The sequence below is a fragment of the Phyllopteryx taeniolatus genome, chromosome 3 (genome assembly GCF_024500385.1).
Source record: "Phyllopteryx taeniolatus isolate TA_2022b chromosome 3, UOR_Ptae_1.2, whole genome shotgun sequence".
Lineage (NCBI taxonomy): Eukaryota > Metazoa > Chordata > Actinopteri > Syngnathiformes > Syngnathidae > Phyllopteryx > Phyllopteryx taeniolatus.
This window is the reverse complement of record NC_084504.1, coordinates 16,820,756-16,844,007: the sequence shown is the minus strand read 5'-3', so window position 1 is coordinate 16,844,007 and position 23,252 is coordinate 16,820,756. Positions and strand designations below refer to the sequence as shown.

The 23,252-nt window shown below is 39.1% G+C and overlaps 2 protein-coding genes and 2 long non-coding RNA genes across 6 annotated transcripts in view; 2 read left to right on the top strand and 2 right to left on the bottom strand.

Moving 5' to 3' along the window:
* LOC133474988 (uncharacterized) overlaps window positions 1–408 on the bottom strand; it is a 75,470-nt gene extending 75,062 nt beyond the window's left edge. The window contains exon 1 of the long non-coding RNA XR_009787685.1: window positions 280–408. This is a non-coding gene — a long non-coding RNA (uncharacterized LOC133474988). The remainder of the gene's footprint in view (window positions 1–279) is intronic.
* si:dkey-172m14.1 (uncharacterized protein LOC567451 homolog) lies at window positions 371–8,032 on the top strand. Its single transcript, XM_061767214.1, has 6 exons — window positions 371–729; window positions 2,959–3,016; window positions 3,102–3,249; window positions 3,909–4,005; window positions 4,171–4,427; window positions 5,917–8,032. Exons 1-6 carry the CDS (start codon window positions 474–476, stop codon window positions 6,505–6,507), a joined length of 1,407 nt encoding a protein of 468 aa, XP_061623198.1. The 5' UTR covers window positions 371–473; the 3' UTR covers window positions 6,508–8,032.
* LOC133474989 (uncharacterized) lies at window positions 2,063–22,020 on the bottom strand. The gene is made up of 3 exons (XR_009787686.1): window positions 21,827–22,020; window positions 3,075–3,317; window positions 2,063–2,327 (listed from the first exon to the last, which is right to left on the bottom strand). It is a non-coding gene; the product is annotated as an uncharacterized LOC133474989 (long non-coding RNA).
* On the top strand, window positions 10,139–20,808 carry si:dkey-245n4.2 (uncharacterized). 3 transcript variants are annotated; one of them, XM_061767216.1, is made up of 7 exons: window positions 10,139–10,485; window positions 12,061–12,467; window positions 14,793–14,904; window positions 17,904–18,026; window positions 19,259–19,349; window positions 19,443–19,643; window positions 19,876–20,808. In XM_061767216.1, exons 1-6 carry the CDS (start codon window positions 10,434–10,436, stop codon window positions 19,639–19,641), a joined length of 984 nt encoding a protein of 327 aa, XP_061623200.1. In that variant the 5' UTR covers window positions 10,139–10,433; the 3' UTR covers window positions 19,642–19,643; window positions 19,876–20,808. The 3 variants fall into 3 exon arrangements, with proteins under 3 accessions (XP_061623200.1, XP_061623199.1, XP_061623201.1); XM_061767215.1 differs by having other exon boundaries at window positions 19,443–20,808; XM_061767217.1 differs by having other exon boundaries at window positions 10,140–10,485; window positions 14,796–14,904; window positions 19,443–20,808.
* Window positions 22,021–23,252: the final 1,232 nt, after the last annotated feature.

Genomic DNA, 23,252 nt, shown 5'->3' with positions numbered 1-23,252 from the left:
AAAATAAATATCTCCTAAAAAGCGTAGCCTACACCGTTCATGGTTGAGCATGGTTTATTAGTATATTTTTTTTCTTGAAAACAAAACAACAACAAAAAGGTCTGTTTTTCAAAAATGTTGATTGGCCTTCAATTCTGGAACGACCCAGCTAGATGACTGACATATTTACTGTTGTACTCAAAAGTATTTTATTGTTCATTCTTTTATTTATTTATTTATTTATTTATGTTATTTTACTTTTATTTGAGTAAAGGAGTTGACTCAGTACTTGTACTGTACCTTCAGTCTCCTCTGTGAACGTACGATGGCAGCAGAGACCTTTGCATGTAGGGAAAGTTGCCATTCACACAGGGAGTGGCCTGCACAACATACCAAGCGCCACGGATGAGGGTCCAGGAACAAAACATAAGAAGCCTGGATCGATCGATTGCGTGACTTTCTCTGAAATCCTCTTTCCCCGCGCGTCTTGAAACATGCCCGCTATTAAAAGCTTAACGCTGGTTTGCGACGCGCTGAACGAGGACGGGACGTTCTCCGAGGGGGACCTCATAACGGGGAAAGTAACGCTGGCCGTGGAAAAGCCCACAGCCGTCCAGAGCTTCTTCGTCAAAGTGAAGGGGGACGCTCAAGTGCGCTGGACGACGAGGAGCGGCAATCACAACCACACACACTCGGCGGGCCGCAGATACTTCAAACTCAAGCACTTCTTTATCGCTGAAAGCTCCAATGGTAGGCGATGCTGCATGCCTTGTTATTGTTGCAAATCTCCAATCTATTAATTCTCTCAAAGCCTCTACCTCTGACTAGGTCATACATTATAAGTATTGAATATTAATATGAATAATAATAAGTCGTGGTAACTACTACCCGAGTACATATAGTAAATGGCACAGCACACCACCTAACAAAAATATAAAAACAAAAAAAAAAGTGGGTCGTTTAATTTTGTACCCCTCCCATCTAGTGGAAAAGCGTTTAATTGTTCTGCCTGTCACTATATGCCACTGGCACAGGCAGGGGCGGGTCCAGGGGGTGGCTCGACTGAAGGGTGGCAACCCCGAGCGTCAAACGTTTCCTTCCCGAAAACCAATCGTCGAAGGGGGGGCGTGCAGATCGAAATTTTCCGTTCCTGAAAGGGGGCAGTTTCTATTCATGATGAGGGGCACGTCACACACATATGGTAAAAAGTGTTGGGGCATTTATCTAGGTGAGGCAGTTGAGAACTGATTATCACTTGCAATGCCAACCTGGCTGCAGATAGTCTTTGAGGCAGAGAGTTTTATTATATACAGGTACATCTCAATAAATTCGAATATCTCATTCATTTTCCGTACCACTTCTCCTCACCAGGGTCGCAGGCGTGCTGGAGCCTATCCCAGCTGATTCTGGGCGAGAGGCGGGGTACACCCTGAACTGGTCGCCAGCTAATCGCAGGGCACATATAAACAAACAACCATTCCACTCACTTTCACACCTACGGGCAATTTAGAGTCTTCAATCAACCTACCACGCATGTTTTTGGGATGTGGGAGGAAACCGGAGTACTCGGAGAAAACCCACGCAGGCATGGGGAGAATATGCAAACTCCGCACAGGAGTTGAACCCGGGTCCTCAGAACTGTGAGGCAGATGTGCTAACCAGTCAGCTACCATGCCGCCAAAATTAGAATATATGTATTCTAATTGTTTTGAGACGATAAATAATAGATGATTTTTGAAAAACATGCATGGGAGGTTCATTGAAGACTATAAATTGCCCGTAGGTGTGAATGTGAGTGTGTGAATGCTTGTTTGTTTGTATGGCTGGCGACCAGTTCAGGGTGTACCCCGCCTCTCGCCCGAAGATAGCTGGGATAGTCTCCAGCACGCCCGCCACCCTAGTGAGGGTAATATTAGTATTACCCTAGTATTGAAAATGGATGGATGGATGGATGACTTCATGGACAGCTCTTAGTGAGTTTTTAAATACAGCAGTATGAAGTATTTGGTATCTGTAAATGTGTTTGCATGGGGAGAAAAAAAAAAAACAGATTGTACATTTGCAAATATTTATTTGTGCACGTATAAACACAGATAGAAAGCCCCACTTCATTTCCTTGTCTTGCACAATGGCAAACACGGAATATTTTTTCCCCCGCGACCGATTGGATTGACCAGTGGCGGACCTCGCTGCCGGGGCAGCGGAAGATCTCGCTTGCGAGGCCGTGGCGGCGGCGGACCTCGTGGCGGCGGACTTTGCTCCATCGGTGATTCAAAGTTTTGCTTTTCAATGTATTTTCATCCTCTTATTTCCAGCCTTGCGTAACGCCGCTTCCAGTAATGGCGGCTCTGTGAATGAAAAAGTAAATGCCTACAGAAGTCTGTCAACCAATCAACGTTCTTCAGCACAGCCCGCCTCCTCCAAAAAAATCCTGGTACCTCTAGGGAGACCCTATCCGCCAAGAGGAACGAAATAATCCAGGGGGAAACTTCCGTACCCTGGTTGTTTTTTTTTCGGTGGGGACACAGGGGCAACTCAAGATACCAGAGTAGCTAGGGAAAAGCCCCTAATGTACCGTGAACCACTGCATATTGTCGTATTATCCAAGATATATGTCCGAGGTGTGTTAAAACAAATTTCCAGGTCCGGTGTCACAAAAGATATATTTCAAACCCAAACTAAAAACTGAACATTTTCCCATTCAAACTAATCCCCTTTAAAAAAACGACTTTATTATACCCTCTATGAAGCAAAGCATGGGGCACAAAACACCTACAGGAAGTGAGCATGGAAGGAAACTATGGAGTTGCTCCCCATTTATAGTAAGTGGTAAAATCCACAGCCTTTTGACTAATTTCGTGGTATTTGTGTTGATATTGCACGATTCATATATTCCATCATTGTGATCTTTAGAATCCTTATCAACTGTCTTCTAGTTCTACTTCTCAGTCATAAAATTAAGTTCTTTACATTTTGCAGAGACTGTGCTTCCCCAAGGTGTCCATGTGTATAACTTCAGCTTTACCATACCATCAGAGTAAGTAACAAACTGTACTTTAGCAATGGGTTGCATTATTATTGGGAAGTAATCTTACGCTGTGTATCTGCTTCTCTATTTACAGGAACATGCCTTCAAGTTTCAAGGGCACCCACGGAAAGATTGTCTACATTCTTGAAGCCAAGTTGTCTAGAAGTTGGAAAGTGGACAAGACTGCTGTCAACGTGATCATTTTTCGCTCCAAGTCCATCCCACACCTACAATCTCTGATGGTTTGTAAAATACATCCCTCCATTTTCTGTAGTGCTTGTCCTCAATGGGGTCACGGGTAGGGCTGTCACTGGAAAATATTTTAAGAAGAGAGTCTATCGATTAGTCCATTGATTAATCAAATAATAAAATATAAAAAAAATCAAAATGTGTTTTGCATCCAAGTTAAGACAAACAAATATTCACACTCGCGTCGTTGCTTTGCAAGAATAGGTTTAAAATGCCAAAGAAGAAACATTGTGCAGTTATTCCTTCAATGCGGTCTGAAGTGAGGTCTTGTGCAATATGCTAGCATGGTTGCATACTAGCAGGCAAATCAGTGGGCCATCTTTTAGAGTAAGTTTTGGGGAAAAAAAGAAAATGCAAAAACTTGAATTGAATCCTTTGATGCTCACTAAACTGAGATACGCTGAGGTCTTCATATGCTGTTATTCAACATAGCCCTGAATAATAACCTAGCTGGTTAGCTAAATTATGGGATTTATGCTTCAGTAGAAAACTATTTTCTGGAATGGGAACACAGCATTACACAGGTGACAGTCTAAAATGTTACGACATGTTACTAAAAGTTACAACATCTCGCCTCAGGCAAATCTTGACACTGCAATCAATCCAACATTACATATAAAAAGTGTTGCTTTCTGTACTTGTTCTTTTCTAGTTACGACAAGTTGCAGTCAAAGACAAAGAGTTGGGGATTTTCTCAAGTGGAAAAGTGCACATGGAGGTCACTGTTGATAGGACTGCTTACGCCCCAGGTTAGTAATGTGTACATTCGTATATACGTGACCTCATGGCTGGATTTTATTATAGAGCTATACATTCACAGAAAAAGTGACAAGTGTACTACATATTTACACTTTCTTTGCCCTCTATTTTTACCTAAATAAATCGTGAATCCACGTGTGTTATGGTTGCCACAGGAGAAACAGCGGTGGTTGTTGCAAAAATCAACAACAACTCATCTAGTGACATGATTCCCAAAGTGCGTTTGTCCCAGGTTATTGTATACACAGCCAGCAGTAGTACCAAACATGAAAGCAGCACTGTCAACAAAATGGCCGGCCAAAATATTGGACCCCGCTCAGAGAAGGAGGTCAGGTGGGCTGTGAAGATTCCCACTAATCAGGAGCCGACCATCAAAAACTGTGAAATCATCTCAGTGGAATACTCCCTAAAGGTATTGTATACAAACAGTGGTGACAATATTTCTCTGTTAACCAGCCTTTACATGAATGTGACATTTTTTAAGTCACTTTTTGAGTGGATTGATGTCTTCTTCACGCTTTTTCTCTCCTTTGATTACTTCCCAGAACTTGAGGACAAAAAAAGTTTTTCCAGAAGTTTTGCCTCAAACTCAATATTCAATTCTTATATTAGTACCAATTCACAACAGAGCTTATTTCAAGGCACTTTACCTATGGAGCAGGTCTAGAAACCCGTTTCTCACACATTAAAGGCCAACTGAACCCCAAATGAGCATGCACGAGGCGACGGAGCCAAGGAACAACTACCTCTAAGGAGGAAACCTCAAACAGACCTAAGACTCAGGGCTCTATTTTCGGTGTTGTTGCAACTACGCAAAAACTGGCGTGTCTTCATTGTCGTGCAAGCACAAGGCTCGCTTTGGGTGTTTGGCAAACTGGTCTGCGCCAAGCTGGGCATACAGGCGCATACAGTCCTCCGATATCTGGCCTTCGCATGTGACAGTGTGTGGGCTGAAATTCATTGTAAACTTACACCTGCTGGGAAGTCCAGCCCAGTAGGTAGACCGCTCGTCTAACACGATTAAGGTGCCACAGGCAGACAGATACTCGAGTCTTGCAGACATGTGTGGTGGATTTCATGACGTATTCCATTCACAAATACAATTTGTAGATAGCCTGCATCAAATCAATTCATCCATCCATCCATTTTCTGTACCGCTTCTCCTCACTAGGGTCACGGGTGTGCTGGAGCCTATCCCAGCTATCTTCGGGTGAGAGGCGGGGTACACCCAGAACCGGTCGCCAGCCAATCGCAGTGCAAAATCAATTCATTGAATTATTATTATCATTCATCATCCCACTGGCCGGGACGGGGGGCACACAAATGGATCTGGGATGGAGGGAGGTCTCCAAGTCCCTACTTCATGGTGCAGATCTGTGATCTCCCCACTAAGCCAACTTTACATCCTCCCCCCATGGATGTCAGCTTATAGTTCCGTATAAACGTACTTCGGCACGCTCGGGATATACCACTGTCTGACTCAAATGGGAGAATAGAAAATAGAATGTAACTCTCTAAAAAGAAAGTGAAAAATAGTGTAGAGCCTTATTTGTTAGTCAGCAGGCTACTTTCTGGTTCATAGAAAATTATCTAAGATGTTTGACAAGGGCTCTACAATTGTACTTCTCTAGGGCGGCGTAAACACTTAAATTGTGAATAAAATGATGAATGCATAAAAATACTTCTCTTTCTGGATTGTTTTTTCCTCGATACATTTACCACCCCTCCAAAAAGTCTCATGGTATTCGATTATATTGCTTTTGCAAACCAACCAACAAACTGCGATACAAACAGTACCTTTCACCCTAAATGCATGTATACACATTCATATTGAGGTCCGGTAAATTAGGAAGCTTTTAAGTTTAAAATATTAAGCCACATAAATGTTTTTTTTTCCTCAGGTGTATCTGGACATCAGTTTTGCCTTCGACCCTGAGGTGACGTTCCCAATGATCATCATACCTCCAAACCTAGCCTCTGGTTCTCAGCCTGCTTTTCCTGGGCCTAGCTGGGCCCCACACAACAGTGACTTCCACCCTGCTGCAGCCAGCGCACCTTGTTATCCTCCATCCCCACACAGATACCAAGGGGCCCAAGCGTATTTGGTACCCCCGCCGTTTTACTCAGCTAATCCAGCAAGCTATGCGGGTCCTCCGGCCATCAATCCCAATCCCGTTGCACCCATGGCATGGGGCTTTTATCCAGGAATTTCTTCATATGGCTCGTCATCATCGTCATCTAGTGTTGTGCACCCTCCGCCAAATCCAGGAACATTTCATTCACCTGCTCCGACATTTACACCCAATCCATCTGCCCCAGTGACCCATCCAGGCCCATCAGCACCACTACACGCAGCTCTTTCTGCTCCATTATACGAACCGCCTTCTTATACGAGCACCACCAACTTCCTGTCTCAATCTGATGAACCTCCTCCAGCCTATTCACTTATTTTCCCATCATCTGTAAATGATGAGTCAAGCCAAGCCAAATAAACCAAATCAGTATTGAAAGGCATTATGTAAGTCATAAACACTGAAATTTTGTAAATTTAAGAGGCCTCATATGTGCACATAATTTTTTGATTTGAAATATGAAGCTGGTATGTGGAAAGCATCTTGAGCTTATAAACTATATGTTGGCACTTAAATAAAGTTACTGTGTAATGCCTGGATTAGACTACAGGATTTTAGCCCCGATATTGGCCCGATTAGCCATCACGGGCGATTTTCCAGAACAAAACTTCTTGTAGTGTGACGTCATCTATGACCAACGATTTGGCCCTACGATAACCCTACGACGCCAAAATGAAAAGGCAAGCATGCTTGATTTTTTTATATCTTCCTTTGTAGTGTGACATATGAACGACAACTCTCCGACAGCAGCACCTTGACGTCGACCAATCGGATTGAGTTTTGTAACTGGCATGCTTGCCGTTGTCAACATTTATTCACGCACACAAACCAATGTTTACCGAAGCTTTTGAGCATGATTCGACAGAACGCTGCCATGTTTACTGTAGGTGCAAACATTAGTGCCGGCACTCAGCTTGCTCGGCTACCTAACGGTTTTTGCCTGCTTGCGAGCCATATTGTACTAAACATATGTAAACATACCTCAAGCAATGGAATGGATAGGCCAAAATGTCTCCCGAGCACCCGGTGACATTGCAGGTTTTTTTCCTCTTTTTGTTCGTTTCTTCCCCCAACATTGCCGCAGCGATCCATTGTTTGACAACAACTTGTTGTCGCCATGGTAACAGTTGTATCCGGTTGCGGTGAAAGGTGACACGTTTTCTGGCCACGCCTTCCCGACAGTGTTCGATTTGACAAGATAAAGCCCAGTGATCGTAAAAGATGGGATGCGGTGGTCCTAGAATAACAATCGTGTAGTATTTCCACTATTTGTCCGAGATACGGCAATATTTTATGGCAGTAGTCTGACATAATGCAATCGTGAAAGACCAAATTTGTTTTGTAGTCTGATCCAGGCATTAGGATAGACTGTTCTTAGTGGCCTTAAACTGTTTTAATGCATTATTTCCTGCCTTATGTGAACAGTTAAGTCTAAAATGATTAATAACCTGGTATTTTGGGTTCATGTGTATTTGTACTTGCAGTTGGCAGCTTTTGGCTTGATATGACATCAAGCTAAAAGTGACAAAAAAACTCACTTTCACAAAAATGTATTCATGTGCCTGATCTTATTGAAGAATTTGGAGGAAGGACAATATTTTTCAATATTCTAAGGATCCAGATGTGAGTGAATTCTTTAAAGACAAAGATACAAAAATAACTAATTCAAAATGAACATATCATTTTCGTCTTATCTGTACATACAGTACAACTATACTTGAAAAAGCGTTACGTAAAAATACATATGTATACAACAATTATGATGAAATCAAAACATAGATGTTTTTGTGTTATTGTATGTAATATTTTGTTTTATCTGTCACATTTGTTCTGTTAAGACTATTGCCATGTCACTGCACTATAATAACTGATTTGTTTGAATCACCTCTTGTCTTTGTTTTATACAGTATATACAATAATACATCATTTTACTGACGACTTTTTATTTTATCAGGCTTAATATGCCACAAGGTAGCACATTTAGCAAGAGCATTTCAATAGTGTGTGTAAGAGAGGTAATCCTGAATTAAAACATCGCAATTTCAGTGGTGCAAAAGCATCTACTCTCACCTCTACGTCTCCAGTCAAAGAGCTGGCAGTAATTTACAAGTCACCCAATTAAGCAGGCACCTTTTCCAGCAGGTAAATCATTCACTTTGACTGAAGAGACCAAAGTAAAGAGTTTTAAAGTGAAGGTCACTGGAGACACACGTGTGCACTGTAACCATGGTGGAGTTTATATATATATTAAAAAAAAAAAAAAAAAAAAAAAAATCCTACCATGCACACAGGAGATCATGTATTTCAAAAACAGAACACATCGTAAAGGTAGATTAATGACATAATGATGGTTGAGTTTTTTTTGGGGGGGGGTTCAAAGGTTTTGAGTTACATTGCCTCTTAAAAATTGTTATACAGAAGGTACAGCGGTGACGAGTGAACCAACTTACGAGAATCATCGTTCGGCCGAAAATTTGAGATACAAGCACTGTATGGTGGCAGCGAACTCAACTCACTTCTTAACAAGCAGCAGTTCGGCAGAAGAGCTTTAATGCCAATCCCAGCTGTCAAACTAAACATAAAACAAAGAATTTGTCATATCTCGTCAATTATGTTAAATTCTCAGTTTTAGTCCTGTTTTTCGTGTCTCATCGTTATGGTGATTGTCTCGACCTGTGTCCAATTCCCCCCTGTATAAATAGTCCCCGTCTACCACTGTCCTTTCTCAGATTGTCTTGTCAGGCATGTATTCGCGTTCCACTGGAAAGGACAACTATTATGAATGCACGCTGAAAAAAGTACTTAATTTGCCTATGTACGTCAGTTGCACATGATTTATAGTGTTCCCTTCTTCTCCTTGCAAATTATAGAAGAATATGCTCGTTTAACACATTTTAATCATGTGCAACCGACGTAGATGTTTGAATTAAATAAATTCAAAAGGACTTTCTTCAGAGTAGAAGCTTGTAACCGTCTCTATGACCATGTACAATACTTATATATCAGCTACCTTAATGTAGAATTACGGTAGTACAGTACACACCAGGTAAATTAGGGCCTTGTGAATGTTCGCCATTCTAACAGCAATTGTTTATTAGTTGAAAATAATGAATTTTATTGGACAAGCGATAAGTAAAACCTTAGAATGAAAAAGGAATACATTGCATATTTTTGAAAAAAATCATGTCACGTGAAAATCATTGCATTTAATCCTGTTTCTTTGCTTGCTTGAATATATGTTATCAGGACCTTCAAATTCCATTTGTTTCACTACTTTGTAAAGAAATGTAATGTTTCCTAAATATTACCTGAAAAAATGCTGATGAGATGGAAGCAATGACATGAAATCAGAGTAGAATTGCATAACAGAGGCCTGATTTGTTTTCTTACTACGTAACTAAAAGGCAGATTAAAATAAATACACTTCATCAACATTACTGCTAAAATGATCGAACGTGGATTTTTTTTTCTTTATATTCCGTGTTCTTTGCCAGGCATTACGATAGAGGAAAAACATCATGTGACCACATAGGCCTCCAGAGCTGTCCCATATTTCAGCATAATGAGTGGGCAATGCTATTCAGCTTGGAACAATGTTTTCTCCCATTAACAGATTTATGCCCTAGAAATCTATTTGTAACCATTGGTCATTTGCATGTACACGGTTGATCCCCGACTATGGTGGGAAACAAGTGTAGTCAGAAGTAAGAAAAAACACCTATTATGTACACAAGAAGGAAATATAGAAAAATGCAAACCAAACAAAATGAAGAGACACTCAACTGCAAACAGCAGGGGTGGAGAATCTGTGGCAAGTAGGCCAAAAATGGTCCTTGATTAAAATACTCTTGTATTTCATCAACCAGCATTGCAATTCTAAAAATGAATAAATTTCACAGGAACTAAACCATTTAAGTGTCAAATGCCTATATTACTTACATAAATTTAGTATGGCCCTTAGAGACTTCATCCAAAAATAATTTTGCCCATGATAGGAACAAAGGTTGGATTACAGGTGTGTAAATATTAATGGTTTTATAAAATAGCACAGGACAATACTGTTTTTGCCAATTGCACAGAGCTTTGAAACGGAAAGAGATGCAGGGAGTTATGGCGGTCCCTAGGAGTTTAGGAAAGGAATGCAATCCCACCACCTCCCCCACCCGGCCTCCATTCACCCACTCACTGCAGTAATTCATGCAAGAGTGGAGAGAGGCAGCATGAAGTCCACTTTCCAGCTTCTTGCACTTGTTCTGTCTCACTGACCCACTGAAGTCATTGCAGCCATGGGGAGAACACTGACATCTTTTTACCTCCTTCCTTTCTTCATTTTCACTGGTGAGGCATGTTAAGAGCTTGTTGATCTTGTAATTTAAACTTTTTATTTACTCCCGCTGAACTGTTGACAGTTTTTTCTGGTATTTTACTTGTGTCTCAATACGCGTATCAACTTTTGCTTTTAGGGTTACAGTGTTTCAACAAAAGCTGTTGTCTCACTTGTGTGTGGTTCAGAGCTCAATACCACATCAAACTTGTTTTTTCCTGTTGGCTAAACAAACAACTGCTGTTTGTCAAAAGGTCTTTCAAGACAAGCTCGACAAATGAACATATCAGTTCCAAGATCAAGACAAATTACAGTGATGTAAACAGCTGTCTTTCTTAAAAGTACAAAGAAGTTACTTCGTCCGATTTGCCAGGGGCGCTAATCTAAGATTCAAGATCTTAGCATTGTTTCTTCTTTCTGTAGCTAACAATCAAAGATTGGATGATGGACCAATGAACACAAATACGTAATTGAAAGTGAAGATTGTTTGTCTTTGAACCTTTGTATACGTACATTTGTGCTGAGATTATTTTCTTTCCTTGCTTTATGTCCTAAAGCTAGTGTCACACAAGTCTCAGAAAGGACCATATAAGAATTCTTAACCTGATTCTATTTGACGACATCTGAAATTATTTGCTACCAAAGTTTTGACATGTTATTTAAGAGAGTGACATCACTTTAACTGTTAACATGGAGTAAGTCTTTGACACTCCCCCCAAAATTTTAATTCATACATTAATACATTTCAATCCCCTAAAAATTCAGCAATGTCTTTTATAGTAAGTATTTTTTTGTAAATGATGAGTAAACAATCATACTAAAGCTGTTGTGTATGTTTTAAAATTGTCCATGCCTCAGAATTTACACAGTACATATGTTGTAATTCTGTAAATGCTAAAATTTACAATTACACTACAGATTTACAGTGAAGTTATGATGTGTCAAATGTTTTCTGTAAATGATATATGAACACGAGTTACACTAATTCTATTGTGCGCCAAATATTTTTGACATCCATGTCACTCAGTATTAACACAGTGGGCAATCCTTCCATGTTCCATAGTGCTTATCGTCATTAGGGTGAAAAGGGAGCTGAAGGCAAAGCCAGATGACTTTTGGCGAGAGGCAGAGTACACTTGGGACTGGTCATCAGACAATTGCAGGGCACATGAACAGTAGACGTAATATGAAACATTACATAAAACCCACATACTGACTAAATGCAGAGAGTCATGCATTCATAAAGTAACTGCATCAAAATACAAAAAGGCAAAAAACGGTACTGTACTGTGAAGGCTGAGAACCCAGCGTGCTCCTCGATCTGAGCATTTACACACTGCATAATTTTGAGTGAAATACAACACGCAAATGCAAAGAAGCATACATTCAGATTGTTATTGTGCTTCAAAAACATATATGTATTGTTTTTGTGGGTCAAAAGTATTTATTTTATAAATGTGAAAGTCAACAATTACACTAATGCTGTTGTGAGCCAAGATGATTGTGGCTATTGTATTGCTTACTGTTTGAATGCTGAGTATTTAAACTAGTTATCTTGCATCATGTAATTTTTCCTTCCCCCTGTACAGACTTATCCGGTTTAAAGATCCGAAACAAGCTGCTGGGCACATGCCTTCAAGTACAGGATGGTTCCCCTGGAGGGAGAGTGTCCCTGGGACAATGCGACTCACATTCAGCCTTACAAGAATGGCTGTGGCTGTGGCTACCTGACAGCCAGGCTCTCAGCAACCAATACACGGGAGAGTGTCTGACTGCGCCTGAGGAGCAGTTTGAGGGTGTCCACCTGCAACCCTGCCATATTCTAAATGAAGAGGGTGCTGGCCACTTAGCACAATCATCAGAGGTGGAGAGTGATGCAGGCAGCCAGCATTGGTCTTGTTCCAGGAAAGGCCACCTGACTTTGGTAGGGAAGGGGCTGCACCTTAGTGCTACACAAGAATCCAGTTTGGTCTTCCTATCGCGGGAACATAAACAGGTGAGGATTTATTGCATTCTATAATCTGGCCCATGAACATCTACAACCCCAATTCCAATGAAGTTGGGATGTTGTGTTCAACATAAATAAAAACAGAATACAACGATTTGCAAATCATGTTCAACCTATATTTAATTTAATACATTACAAAGACAAGATATTTAATGTTCAAACTGATAAACTTTATTGTTTTTAGCAAATAATCATTAACTTGGAATTTTATGGCTGCAACACGTTCCAAAAAAGATGGGACAGGGTCATGTTTACCACTGTGCCCCATACCATCACAGATGCTGGCTTTTGAACTTTGCGTCCATAACAGTCCTGATGGTTCTTTTCCTCTTTGGCCCGGAGGACACGATGTCCACAATTTCCAAAAACAATTTGAAATGTGGACTCGTCGGACCACAAAACACTTTTCCACTTTGCATCAGTCCATCTTAGATGAGCTCGGGGCCCAGAGAAGCCGGCGGCGTTTCTGGGTGTTGTTGATAAATGGCTTTTGCTTTGCATATTAGAGTTACAAGTTGCACTTACGGATGTAGCGCTGATGTATTTACTTACATTGTTTTTCTGAAGTGTTCCTGAGCCCATGTGGTGATATCCTTTACACATTGATGTCGGTTTTTGACGCAGTGCCGCCTGAGGGATCGAAGGTCACGGGCATTCAATGTTGGTTTTCGGCCTTGCCGCTTACATGCAGTGATTTCTCCAGATTCTCTGAACCTTTTGATGATATTATGGACCGTAGATGATGAAATCCCTAATTTCCTTGCAATTGTACGTTGAGGAACATTGTCCTTAAACTGTTCGACTATTTTCTCATGCACTTGTTCACAAAGAGGTGAGCCTCGCCCCATCTTTGCTTGTGAATGAGTGAGCAATTCAGGGAAGCTCCTTTTATACCCAATCATGGCACCCAGCTGTTCCCAATTAGCCTGTAGACCTGTGGGATGTTCCAAACAGGTGTTTGATGAGCATTCCTCAACATTCTCAGTCTTTTTTGCCACCTGTCCCAGCTTTTTTGGAACGTGTTGCAGCCATAAAATTCCAAGTTAATGATTATTTACTAAAGACAATAATATTTATCAGTTTGAACATTAAATATCTTGTCTTAGTAGTGTATTCAATTAAATATAGGTTGAACATGATTTGCAAATCATTGTATTCTGTTTATATTTATGTCTAACACAACGTGCCAACTTCATTGGAATTGGGGTTGTACATTATGGCGTCACGCCACCCTGCTTCACCAGATGGAGAATGTTTAAAGTAAAATATTCTGTTAAGTTCAAAAGGTTGTTTACTGTCATTCAGTCTCAACTTCTGTGATGTATAAGGATGACTTAATGTTTCATTTCCATCATCACCCACTGTACCTGTTTCCTATGGATCTACATTTTCCCTTGCTTGTTCGGGAGTCGTTCTCCACCTTAGTGGTGTTCCTAGTTAAACTGCTAAACAGTTGTAGTACTGCATGTTCTTGTCTCTCAGTTCTCATCTCCCCATGACACTACTCTGTCGGTCTCTGTCTCTCTCTTGTCTGTCTGTCTGTCTGTCTCTCTCTCTCTCTCTCTCTCGCTCTGTCTCTCTCCCTATCCCTCTCCCTCTCTCTCCTTTTCTACTCTCTAACCCAACCGGTCGAGGCAGACGGGTGCCCACACTTAGTCTCGAGTCTGCTTGAGGTTTTTTCCCCAAGAGAGAGTTTGTCCTTGCCTCAATTGCCTTGTGCTTGCTCATGTGGGGTGCAGTTGGTCTGGAGTGTGGCTTTAGACCTGCGATATGTGTAAAGTGTCCTGAGACAACTTCTGTTGTGATTTGGCACCTATCCATAGATCCATTCTCTGTACTGCTTATACTCACTAGGGTTGTGGGTGTGGTGGAGCCTATCGCACTTGACTTTGGCCAAGAGGTAGGGTATTCTACACCCTGAACTGGTCGCCAGCCAATTGCAGGGCACTTACAGACAAACAGCCATTCACATTCACATTCAAGGACAATTTAGAATCTTCAATTAACCTACCATGCATGTTTTGGGGGTGTGGGAGGAAACGCGATTACCCAAAGAAAACCCACGCAGGCACGAGGAAAAGATGCAAACTCCACACAGGAAGGCCAGAGCCTGGATTTTAACCCATGATCTCAGAACTGTGAGGCGGATTGACTAACCAGTCGTCCACTGTGCCACCTTGATTTGGCACTCTAAAAGATTGAATTGAATTGAATTGAATATGAGTGGTATCACAGATGTGGCTCAAGTATCTCCTTTAGAATATTCAAACATTGCAAAAACAATGTTTGTGCCATTCTGTTTGGGCTTGTAAGCAGGGCAGCAGGTGGAGGACGCTGGACAACGAGACACTCTGTGTTGGCAGGGACACCAAACACCTTCAGCATCACCACCACCACCAAAACCACCAACCGCACGACCCTCTGGGTAAATCAGCAGAACCTATCTTGTTACCTAGTGCAATCTCTGATATGGACAGTCAAAGGTGTAAGAATTGTTTGTACATACATGTAATTATGAAAATAGGTTCACTTTGTGTTATTTTGATTTAGATATAAATTCCTGTGTGTTGGACAGTTTCTTCACTGTGTGCATTTATAACAGTATATGCAGTGGATATATAAAAAAGTCTACACACACCTCTGATCAAACTCATGTTAAATGGGAGTCAGCACACACCTGCATGCCACCATTTAAAGTGCCTTTGAGTAATGGTGTTAATCAGCTTTTGCTCACTTTTATTTCTTTATTTATTTTGTTGGTTTTTTTTGCTTCCAACAGGGGTGTGGAGACTTTTTATATCCACTGTAAGACGTCAGTGTGGGCTTAAAAAAAAAAAAAAAAAAGAAACTTACATTTTGAGGAATTTATGACTTTTTGTGTAAAACAGTTTGGAATTGTAATTCCCAAGCTTCCCCACTATACTATATTTCACTCCATTAAAACTTTTTAAAAATTATTATGTTATTTTTGTCATTGAATTATACAATTTGGGTGAAATGGCCTTCATTCTAGAGTTGAACATTTGAGTTTTTTATGTATTTTGTCAGCTAACATCACTTACACTGGAGAACAATTGTTGTTGAGTTTGGGCTGACAGCTGTTTTTAACTAATTTTTGGGGTTAGCTCTGACAGCTGTTTTTAACTAATTTTTGGGTGCGGAATCCAAAACTGATCTCAATTTTGCTCCATCACGTCAAGTTTTTGAACTATAGATCCACATTTTCTTAAAACATTTTTAAAATACTGTATTTAACACATGTGCTTGTTTTCTAAAACTTTTCAAATATTGACATCCAATGAAATATGAAAGAAACAGGCATGACTGCAATGTTTATTTAACACTATTATGTTTTGCAAAGGATATGGCACAAATCTTCTTAATTCCTACTATGCTAGCTTTCTGTTTGCAGATATTGATAGTACTTACCTATTGGGAGTTGTACACACCTCTCACCGCACTGTCTCAATTGTGACTCCACAAACAAGTTGTCACATAGCTGTAGATGAGTCCAATGGAAATCAGATGACAAGTCTTACTACAGCTAATCTGTGGAATTTTGCTTATTTTGAGGGTAAACTGTGAAGAAAAAACTTGACGTGCGAGAAAAAAAACTGACTGCTATTTTGGAAAATCAGCATGCCAATTTTAGTTTTAATCAGCATAAAAATCTAACTCAACAGAATTTTTTTCCCAAATTGTTCCCCAGTGTTATCAATGTTCAGACAAGGGAGCAATTGCATGGAATACAGTATTCTTAGTTTATTTGTTTCCCCATTTCTATGGAGAGAAAGAAAAAAGTTCATACTGTCTGAGAATCTAATGTATAAAAGTTTCATTTTTAGGGTTGTTTTACATCCTACGCCCTGTACAAACAAACTAGAATTTGAAGCATTTTTTTAAAAAAAAAGAAAAAAAAGGATATTTTACACCAGTGACAAGAATAGGATTATGCAGGAAAAGAAGCAAAACACTTTACTTTTATTATCTTAAAAAATACAGATTATGGCCACGAACAAGATGAAAGTGTGATTAAATCAAACAAGTTCTGTGGGTTAAAATTTGTATTATGCATGGTATAAATTTGTAAACAATTTGAGGATTTTGTGTGGGGTACATTGTGGTCTCTGTGTATGACCATGTATTTATACGAGTATTCTGCACTTGCACTAAATCAGCGAGGAGAATGTCTCAGGTGCTATACAGCAGTATGGATTACATACAGTGTACGGCGTATAGGTTTGTGTCAAGTAAGGACACAGGGAGCGGCTTGATATTTTTCCCATAAATAGAACCCCAAAACAAATAAGGTAAAGAATAAGAAGAGGCTTGGTTTCACAAAGCAAACTCAACAACAGCTGGCTGCAAACAACAGGGGTAATCAACTCAGTGAAATCTAATCTAATAGCATTTGTGTGTGGGTTGGGCAGAGGAGGGTTGACCTGACAGGATGTGTGTTGTTGCAAATGACCTCAGTGACAGAGCTTCTTTTTTTTTTTTTTTTACTAAATATGAAGAAATTGAACCCATAGGAAAGTTGGTTACAAAGGTAATAACTTATTGATATGGTTAATTAAACTAATTATCTAAACACACTATATTCTTTCATTTTAAAACGAGGCTACTTCAAGAGAATGCACTTGAGTTTTTACTTATATTTATACAGTGTATATAATATATGTTAAAAATAAAAATGAAACTTGTATTTAAACATATATATCTGATACCAGGTGAATGACATAGTATTTTTAACATTAAACTGCTGTACAGCAGAGGTGACATAAGTAGTGTACTTAAGTGAGTAGAAGTACAGAGTAGAATAGACTCAGGGAAAAGTGGAAGTACTGATTCAAAACTTAAGTAAAAAGTACACATTCTGAAATGTACTTAAGTATAAAAGTAAAAAGTAAAAAGGAATTTTTGACTGTCAATTACATACAATACCTGTTTTGATAACCTGGTAAAATGAAGGAAAAAAAAGTTGGGTGAAAAAAATAAGCCTATTCGACAATGTAACCAGTAGAAAGTACAGATATCTATTTTTAAATGTCGAGAGAAAAAGTAATACGTTGTCAGAAAAATAATTACTCAAGTAAAGAACAATAACCTGATAAATGAACTTAAGTACAGTAACAAAGTATTTTCACTTCGTTACTTCCCACCACTTCTGTACAAGATCCCTGGCAGACTGTAATTTTCTTAAGTGCACTTTTGCAGCAGTCGATATTTTCTTCTTGCTGGAAGCAAGCCACTCCAGTGTCCCATCATCATTTTGTCATTTCATGAAACTCAAGATTCATGTTGTGGTTTCACATAAATTTCGACCTTAAGTATAGTACACTCCCCAAACTGGGGAATATAGTCATTTTTTCCAAATTTATGATCAATTTAATTTGATGTATTTCTGGTTTTCCTCCCTGACAGTTGAAGATACATTTAGTGTTGGAGTCACAGAAGAATTTCCAGTGAAAGACGTGTTTGATGTTTTCTCCCAAAGCACAAAGTCCCCTGAGGATCCGACTATGGTTTTCTTCACCATGGACTATGGTAAAATTGTTTCAATGGATTCCCTTGAGTAAATTTGACGAGAACAAATGTTTGATTCAGCAGTAAACCGTAATTAAGATACGATATGAAATGTTACTTTCCTACCACGAGGTGGGGATATAGCAAAGAGAAATGAAAGAATGAATGTTTGAATGAATGCGTGCTTGTCTTTAGTACTACTGTACAGGTATTTTATTTTTTTTATTTTTTTTTAAGATTAGGACGTGTCTGAATTGACCAGGCTGGGATATAAAAACATTTTAAAATTTATATTAATGTTATCAAACTTTTTATTTACCTTTGCTGATACAGTATATTAAAATATTTTGTAAGATTATATTATTGTTTTATTGTTATTGTTATATTATTCTATTACCCGTGTTTATTATTAGTTTATTTCTTAGCATTAAGCAAAACATGTTTATTATTAATATGAAATCAGTTTATTTAATTTAATTAATTACTTTATTTATTTTACTTACACCAAGAAAAAAATTATCATTATGAAGATCAGATGCATATATTTATTCACTCATCTATTTTGTATTTATGTTTAGTATTTTGTATTTCAACAATTTGTTACGAATAAACCCACCTGTTTTTTTTCAGTTAAATCTTAATCCGATGTATGAAATGAAACCTCTCAATATGAACTGGTGAACATATGCTCACCAGCCACAATACTCGGTACAGCTGCCCAATCGAATGGCATCGAACACGAGAACTGATTGACAGAGAGCTAATCCAACCATATATTTAGATTGATGTAAGCATAATCCATACAGAAAAGGGATGTTTGAATACTTTGTAGTTTGTCCTTGTTGTTTATGTTTCAAATATGTGTTACCAAATCAATTTATAATTACTGTGCATAGCAACATAAGAATATGACTCAATATGACTATTGAATGAATTTGTCATGTACAATTCTTGTACTGAATCTAATTTGATTGTGTAGATCAGTAATTCTCTCACTAGTGGTACACAGACTAGATGAAGGAATCACCGAATTAAATGTTCAAACGTGCATGTTCCAGTGACCCCCAGACCGCAGTACAACACATTTGTTAGGTACCGTTCAGTTGTGTTTAACTTTTAAGTAGAAGTTTGAGAACCACTGTTGTAGATATACCTCGTGTAAGTCTTAAAAAATGTGGAAACGTATCTCAGTTTAGAAAAAGTAATGAGTGGCTGATAAAAGGTAATTATGTACTGATGATGTACCTTTACAGGCATGGCCTGGAAAATAACCATGTTGGTTTTAAGCTCTTTGGCTCTTGTCCTTGGAATGATCATTCTTATTTTCAATGTTTACTCCAACAGGTGAGTGCAAACACACTAATGTAAAGAACTGTGCACAAAGACTTCAGGTCAATGGTTTCATACGTTCTCAAATGTCTCGTCTGTGTGAACCAGAAGGAAGAAGGTGGTGTGTGTTTTGAAGTCGTACACTCCGAGGCCAGAGGCGGGCATTCCGGGGTCCCCGGTGCCCTGTGAGAGAGCCCCGCTAATGGAGCATGCCATGCGCCACCCGCTCGCCTCCCCGACTATGCAGCGAGGAGAAATCCTGATTGAATGGAAAGATGGCACCGTGACTCCACTGTATGAGGTCTAAAGGTTGTAGTTTTAGTACACACTATATTGTATTTTATGTAAGGAAACAAAGCTAAGACTGGAGTTTTATTATGTTTTTGTCTATATTTGAGGCGAGTGGAATTGTGTTCAGAAAGTCGCCCACTGTTTCTACAAGCTAATGGTTTAAGTGCAGCCACCACAGTAGAAAACAGTAACATCACTTTGGGCCCCACCAATTTGATGCCACAAAGTAAGGAATGTTTTACTTTTCTAGGGCCCCTGTCAGTCGTGGGACCTTTGAATCGTCATCACCTTTTCCCCTTCACAGCAGTTACTTTTTCTGGGGTGTGGTTGAATGCAGGACGAGATGTTCAGCTGATTGCTGGAGCAAAATAGTTGTCGTTTTAATGAATTCTAACCTGCGTTTAGCGAATTAAAGTGACTTTTTTTTCAAACTTAGCAATCCAACTGTAGTCACTAGTTACCTACTGTATAAAGGTAGACTCATGTAATACTTACCTCAATTACTCTTGCAATTTCACTGTGTTGTGGTCAGTAGTGTACAGTATTAAAGTTATTTTGGGGGCAAAGGCAAATCCAGTCACAGAGTCCTCGACATCTGTCTACTGCAAAGATTTTGAATATTAATGTTTAACATCAACTAAAATGTGTGAATCTGATAAAATTCTCCTTTAGTCCATTGCGTGAGAAGGGAGAGGGAACACGATATGATTATGATAGATTAAACATTTTGATATGTTTTAAGAGTGTGAGTTAAGATTAAAACAAGCTTTAAATAATATTGCTTGCATTAGCCTAATGGTATGTCCGCTCCTGGTTGTGGTACATGAAAACGTTTTCTCAACTTTATCTAATAAAAAGTACTGTAGTTCAGTTTTACACTTAGTTTGCATGTTATCAGTTTTATAGCTTATGCACTTTTTTTTTTTGTAAAGTTTTTTACAATCTCTGGACATAATAACATATTTGTCCATCATGGAAATGAGGACGATAAAACAAAATGTACACTTCGAGTATTTCATGTCCATGCTGAACATGAATCCCATAGTATAAATGAATAAGACATTTCTTGGTCAGCATTAACTTGTTTAGTTGATGTATTATAACATTTTAACTGTTATCTGAATGCATTAAAACTACTGAATTTGTGCAGTCATTAAAGATTGACATATTTTGGTTTTCCACATATTTGTGGTCCTTTTGCAAACATAGTCTTGTGTGCATGTGTGTGCTGGTGTGTGTAAGACAAAACACAATTGCTCCTAACATATCAGACAGTGTAGTTCAGGGATAAACAAGTTTTATCTGTAAATGTTTTCTCCATTCCAGTTGCCCATGCCTGCGCCAGTTAGTGGCATAGCATGAATTTTCTCAAGAGGACAACGTTAGCCTGTAGCATGGAAAATTCTCAGCAGGCCTGTCTTTGAGTGTTTTGTGTGTGTTTTTTAGGAAACATGGCTGCTGGGAGTGTTAATTGGATTGCGTTTCAACAACAATCAGCAGATGTGTGTTTGACATAGACAAAGCAACATTGTTTGTTTTTGTCACTTGTTAAATTGAACCCAGTGCTTAATCTTGTAGCATTAAAATGATTTCTTGTTTTTAGGAGAGAACGTGTCTCCCCTGCTGGCAGTGTTTAAACTAATGAGAGGGCGCGAAATTAAATTAAATGTGCACTACATAGGGAAAAAGGCAAAGCACCTCAGTTCCTCCACAAACCACAACCGCATGCTGGGAGAAGTGACTTTTTTTCTGCTTCGCATCATCCAGTGAATGCATACCTTAATCCTACATACATTTCATCAATATATAATACTGTATTCTCATCTTTTGGAGCTAGATATCAAATATGCACACATGGTTTGGGTTAAATTGTAAATATAAAATGAAACATCAACAATAGCAGGCAAGCTGGAATTCAATTGAATGTGATGTGTGTTCCTTTGGATGCACAATGAGAGAGTCACTGCAGGAGTCGTAAATATATTAGCAGTGCTCTGCAAGGCAAAGGCCAATTTTACAACAAAATGAGTGTCATTCTGTTCAATGCACTCAACAGTTTCGCTGCCACTCGCCAAGGCGCGCTGACAATATTTTGCTATATTTTAATTACAAAAAATGTTTTCTGAGATAATGTCAAAGTGGTTAAGACTTAATCACTTGCAGATTCTTAAAATTCACCAATGAGTTTTTTTTTTTTTTACCTTGCCTTGTGTCCTGCTTGTCCATTTAGTTGTCATATTTGTGTTTAGTCCTTTGACGGTTCATTCTGTCATGGGGTCAGAATGAATCTGAAACCTTTCAGAAACAAAAAGGTAGATTGGCAAAATTTGTTAGTGACAAAGAATACAAAGAATGAAGAATGCCATTTGTCCCACGTTTGTCCACCCCACCCCACCCCCACACCACACACACACACACACACACACAAACACACCCATCCGACACATATTGAAATCCAGCCAGGAGCAAATGTTTGAGCTTAGACTTTGGTATGAACAACCTAACCCAGGGGGTGTAATACAGACTTTAAAGCTATGCTCCATAGCAGCTCTTGTAAAACGGAATGTACTTGGTATGTAAAATCCTATATTGAGGGAATTATACAGTTTAAAGATGAAAGCATTCTGTGTTCAAAAGTAAGGATGTGTATGTTTTGGTTTTTTTCTCAGCAGACCTAGATTTCCTCCTTTCTGCGACATGTACAGTACAGCTGAAAGCTCATGAACGTAGACAGGTCACTCCAGAGTTGGACATTTTCTATCCCCACAATGAAATTTCAAATAACCTATGCACAAAATACAGAAACACGCACTTGTGTAAATTATGTAACAAAACGTAACTGCAGAATATGTCGTCCTAGAAATTGATTGAAGTACAAAATAACGCTTAAGCGCCCCCTAAAATGGCTGCTTTCTCATCCCTCCTCATTCATGGCCAACTTACAAATCAAATATAACAGATATGTTTTAAATTAACTAATTTTTTTAAAATCTTGTCTTCCTTGTCATTGTTAAAACATTGTTTTGTCAGTCAGACATTTTAAATATTAGCAATTATGCTGGGAAATTACATTTTGCAACATACATGACACCTTGTTACTTAAATCTTTAAGCCATTTAGACTAGAGGAAGTGAAAACAGTGAGCTGCGTCATTCAGCAGAAATGACATCGAGCTAATTACTCAAACCCTGGGGAGACCTAAGCAATGTCCCCTTGTGTAATTTTCATAACTTTTTTTTTTTCAGCTGAAATGGAGTGTGTCATTAAAACCAATGCAGTTGTTACTCATGCTATCAGAAAAAGACAATAATAATATATATAAGCAGTGACAAATACTGTAAATTGTTGTAAAAAGTGTCCGGTGTCTGGACAAATTGTGTTTTTCATGAAAACGACAAAACACTGAGATGGCTTGGACGTGCAGAGGAGGAACACCGGATAGATCGGTAGAAGGACGCTGGAAATTAAGCTGCCAACTCGAAGGCAAAGAAGACCAAAGAGGTGATTTATGGATGTGGTGAAAGAAGACAGCCAGACAGCTGGAATTTCAGCAGAAGAGGAGGATTCACCCTCAAATAGAGCTAAGCCAAAAGGGAAAGAACATAAACACCACAGTTAAGTTTTTAC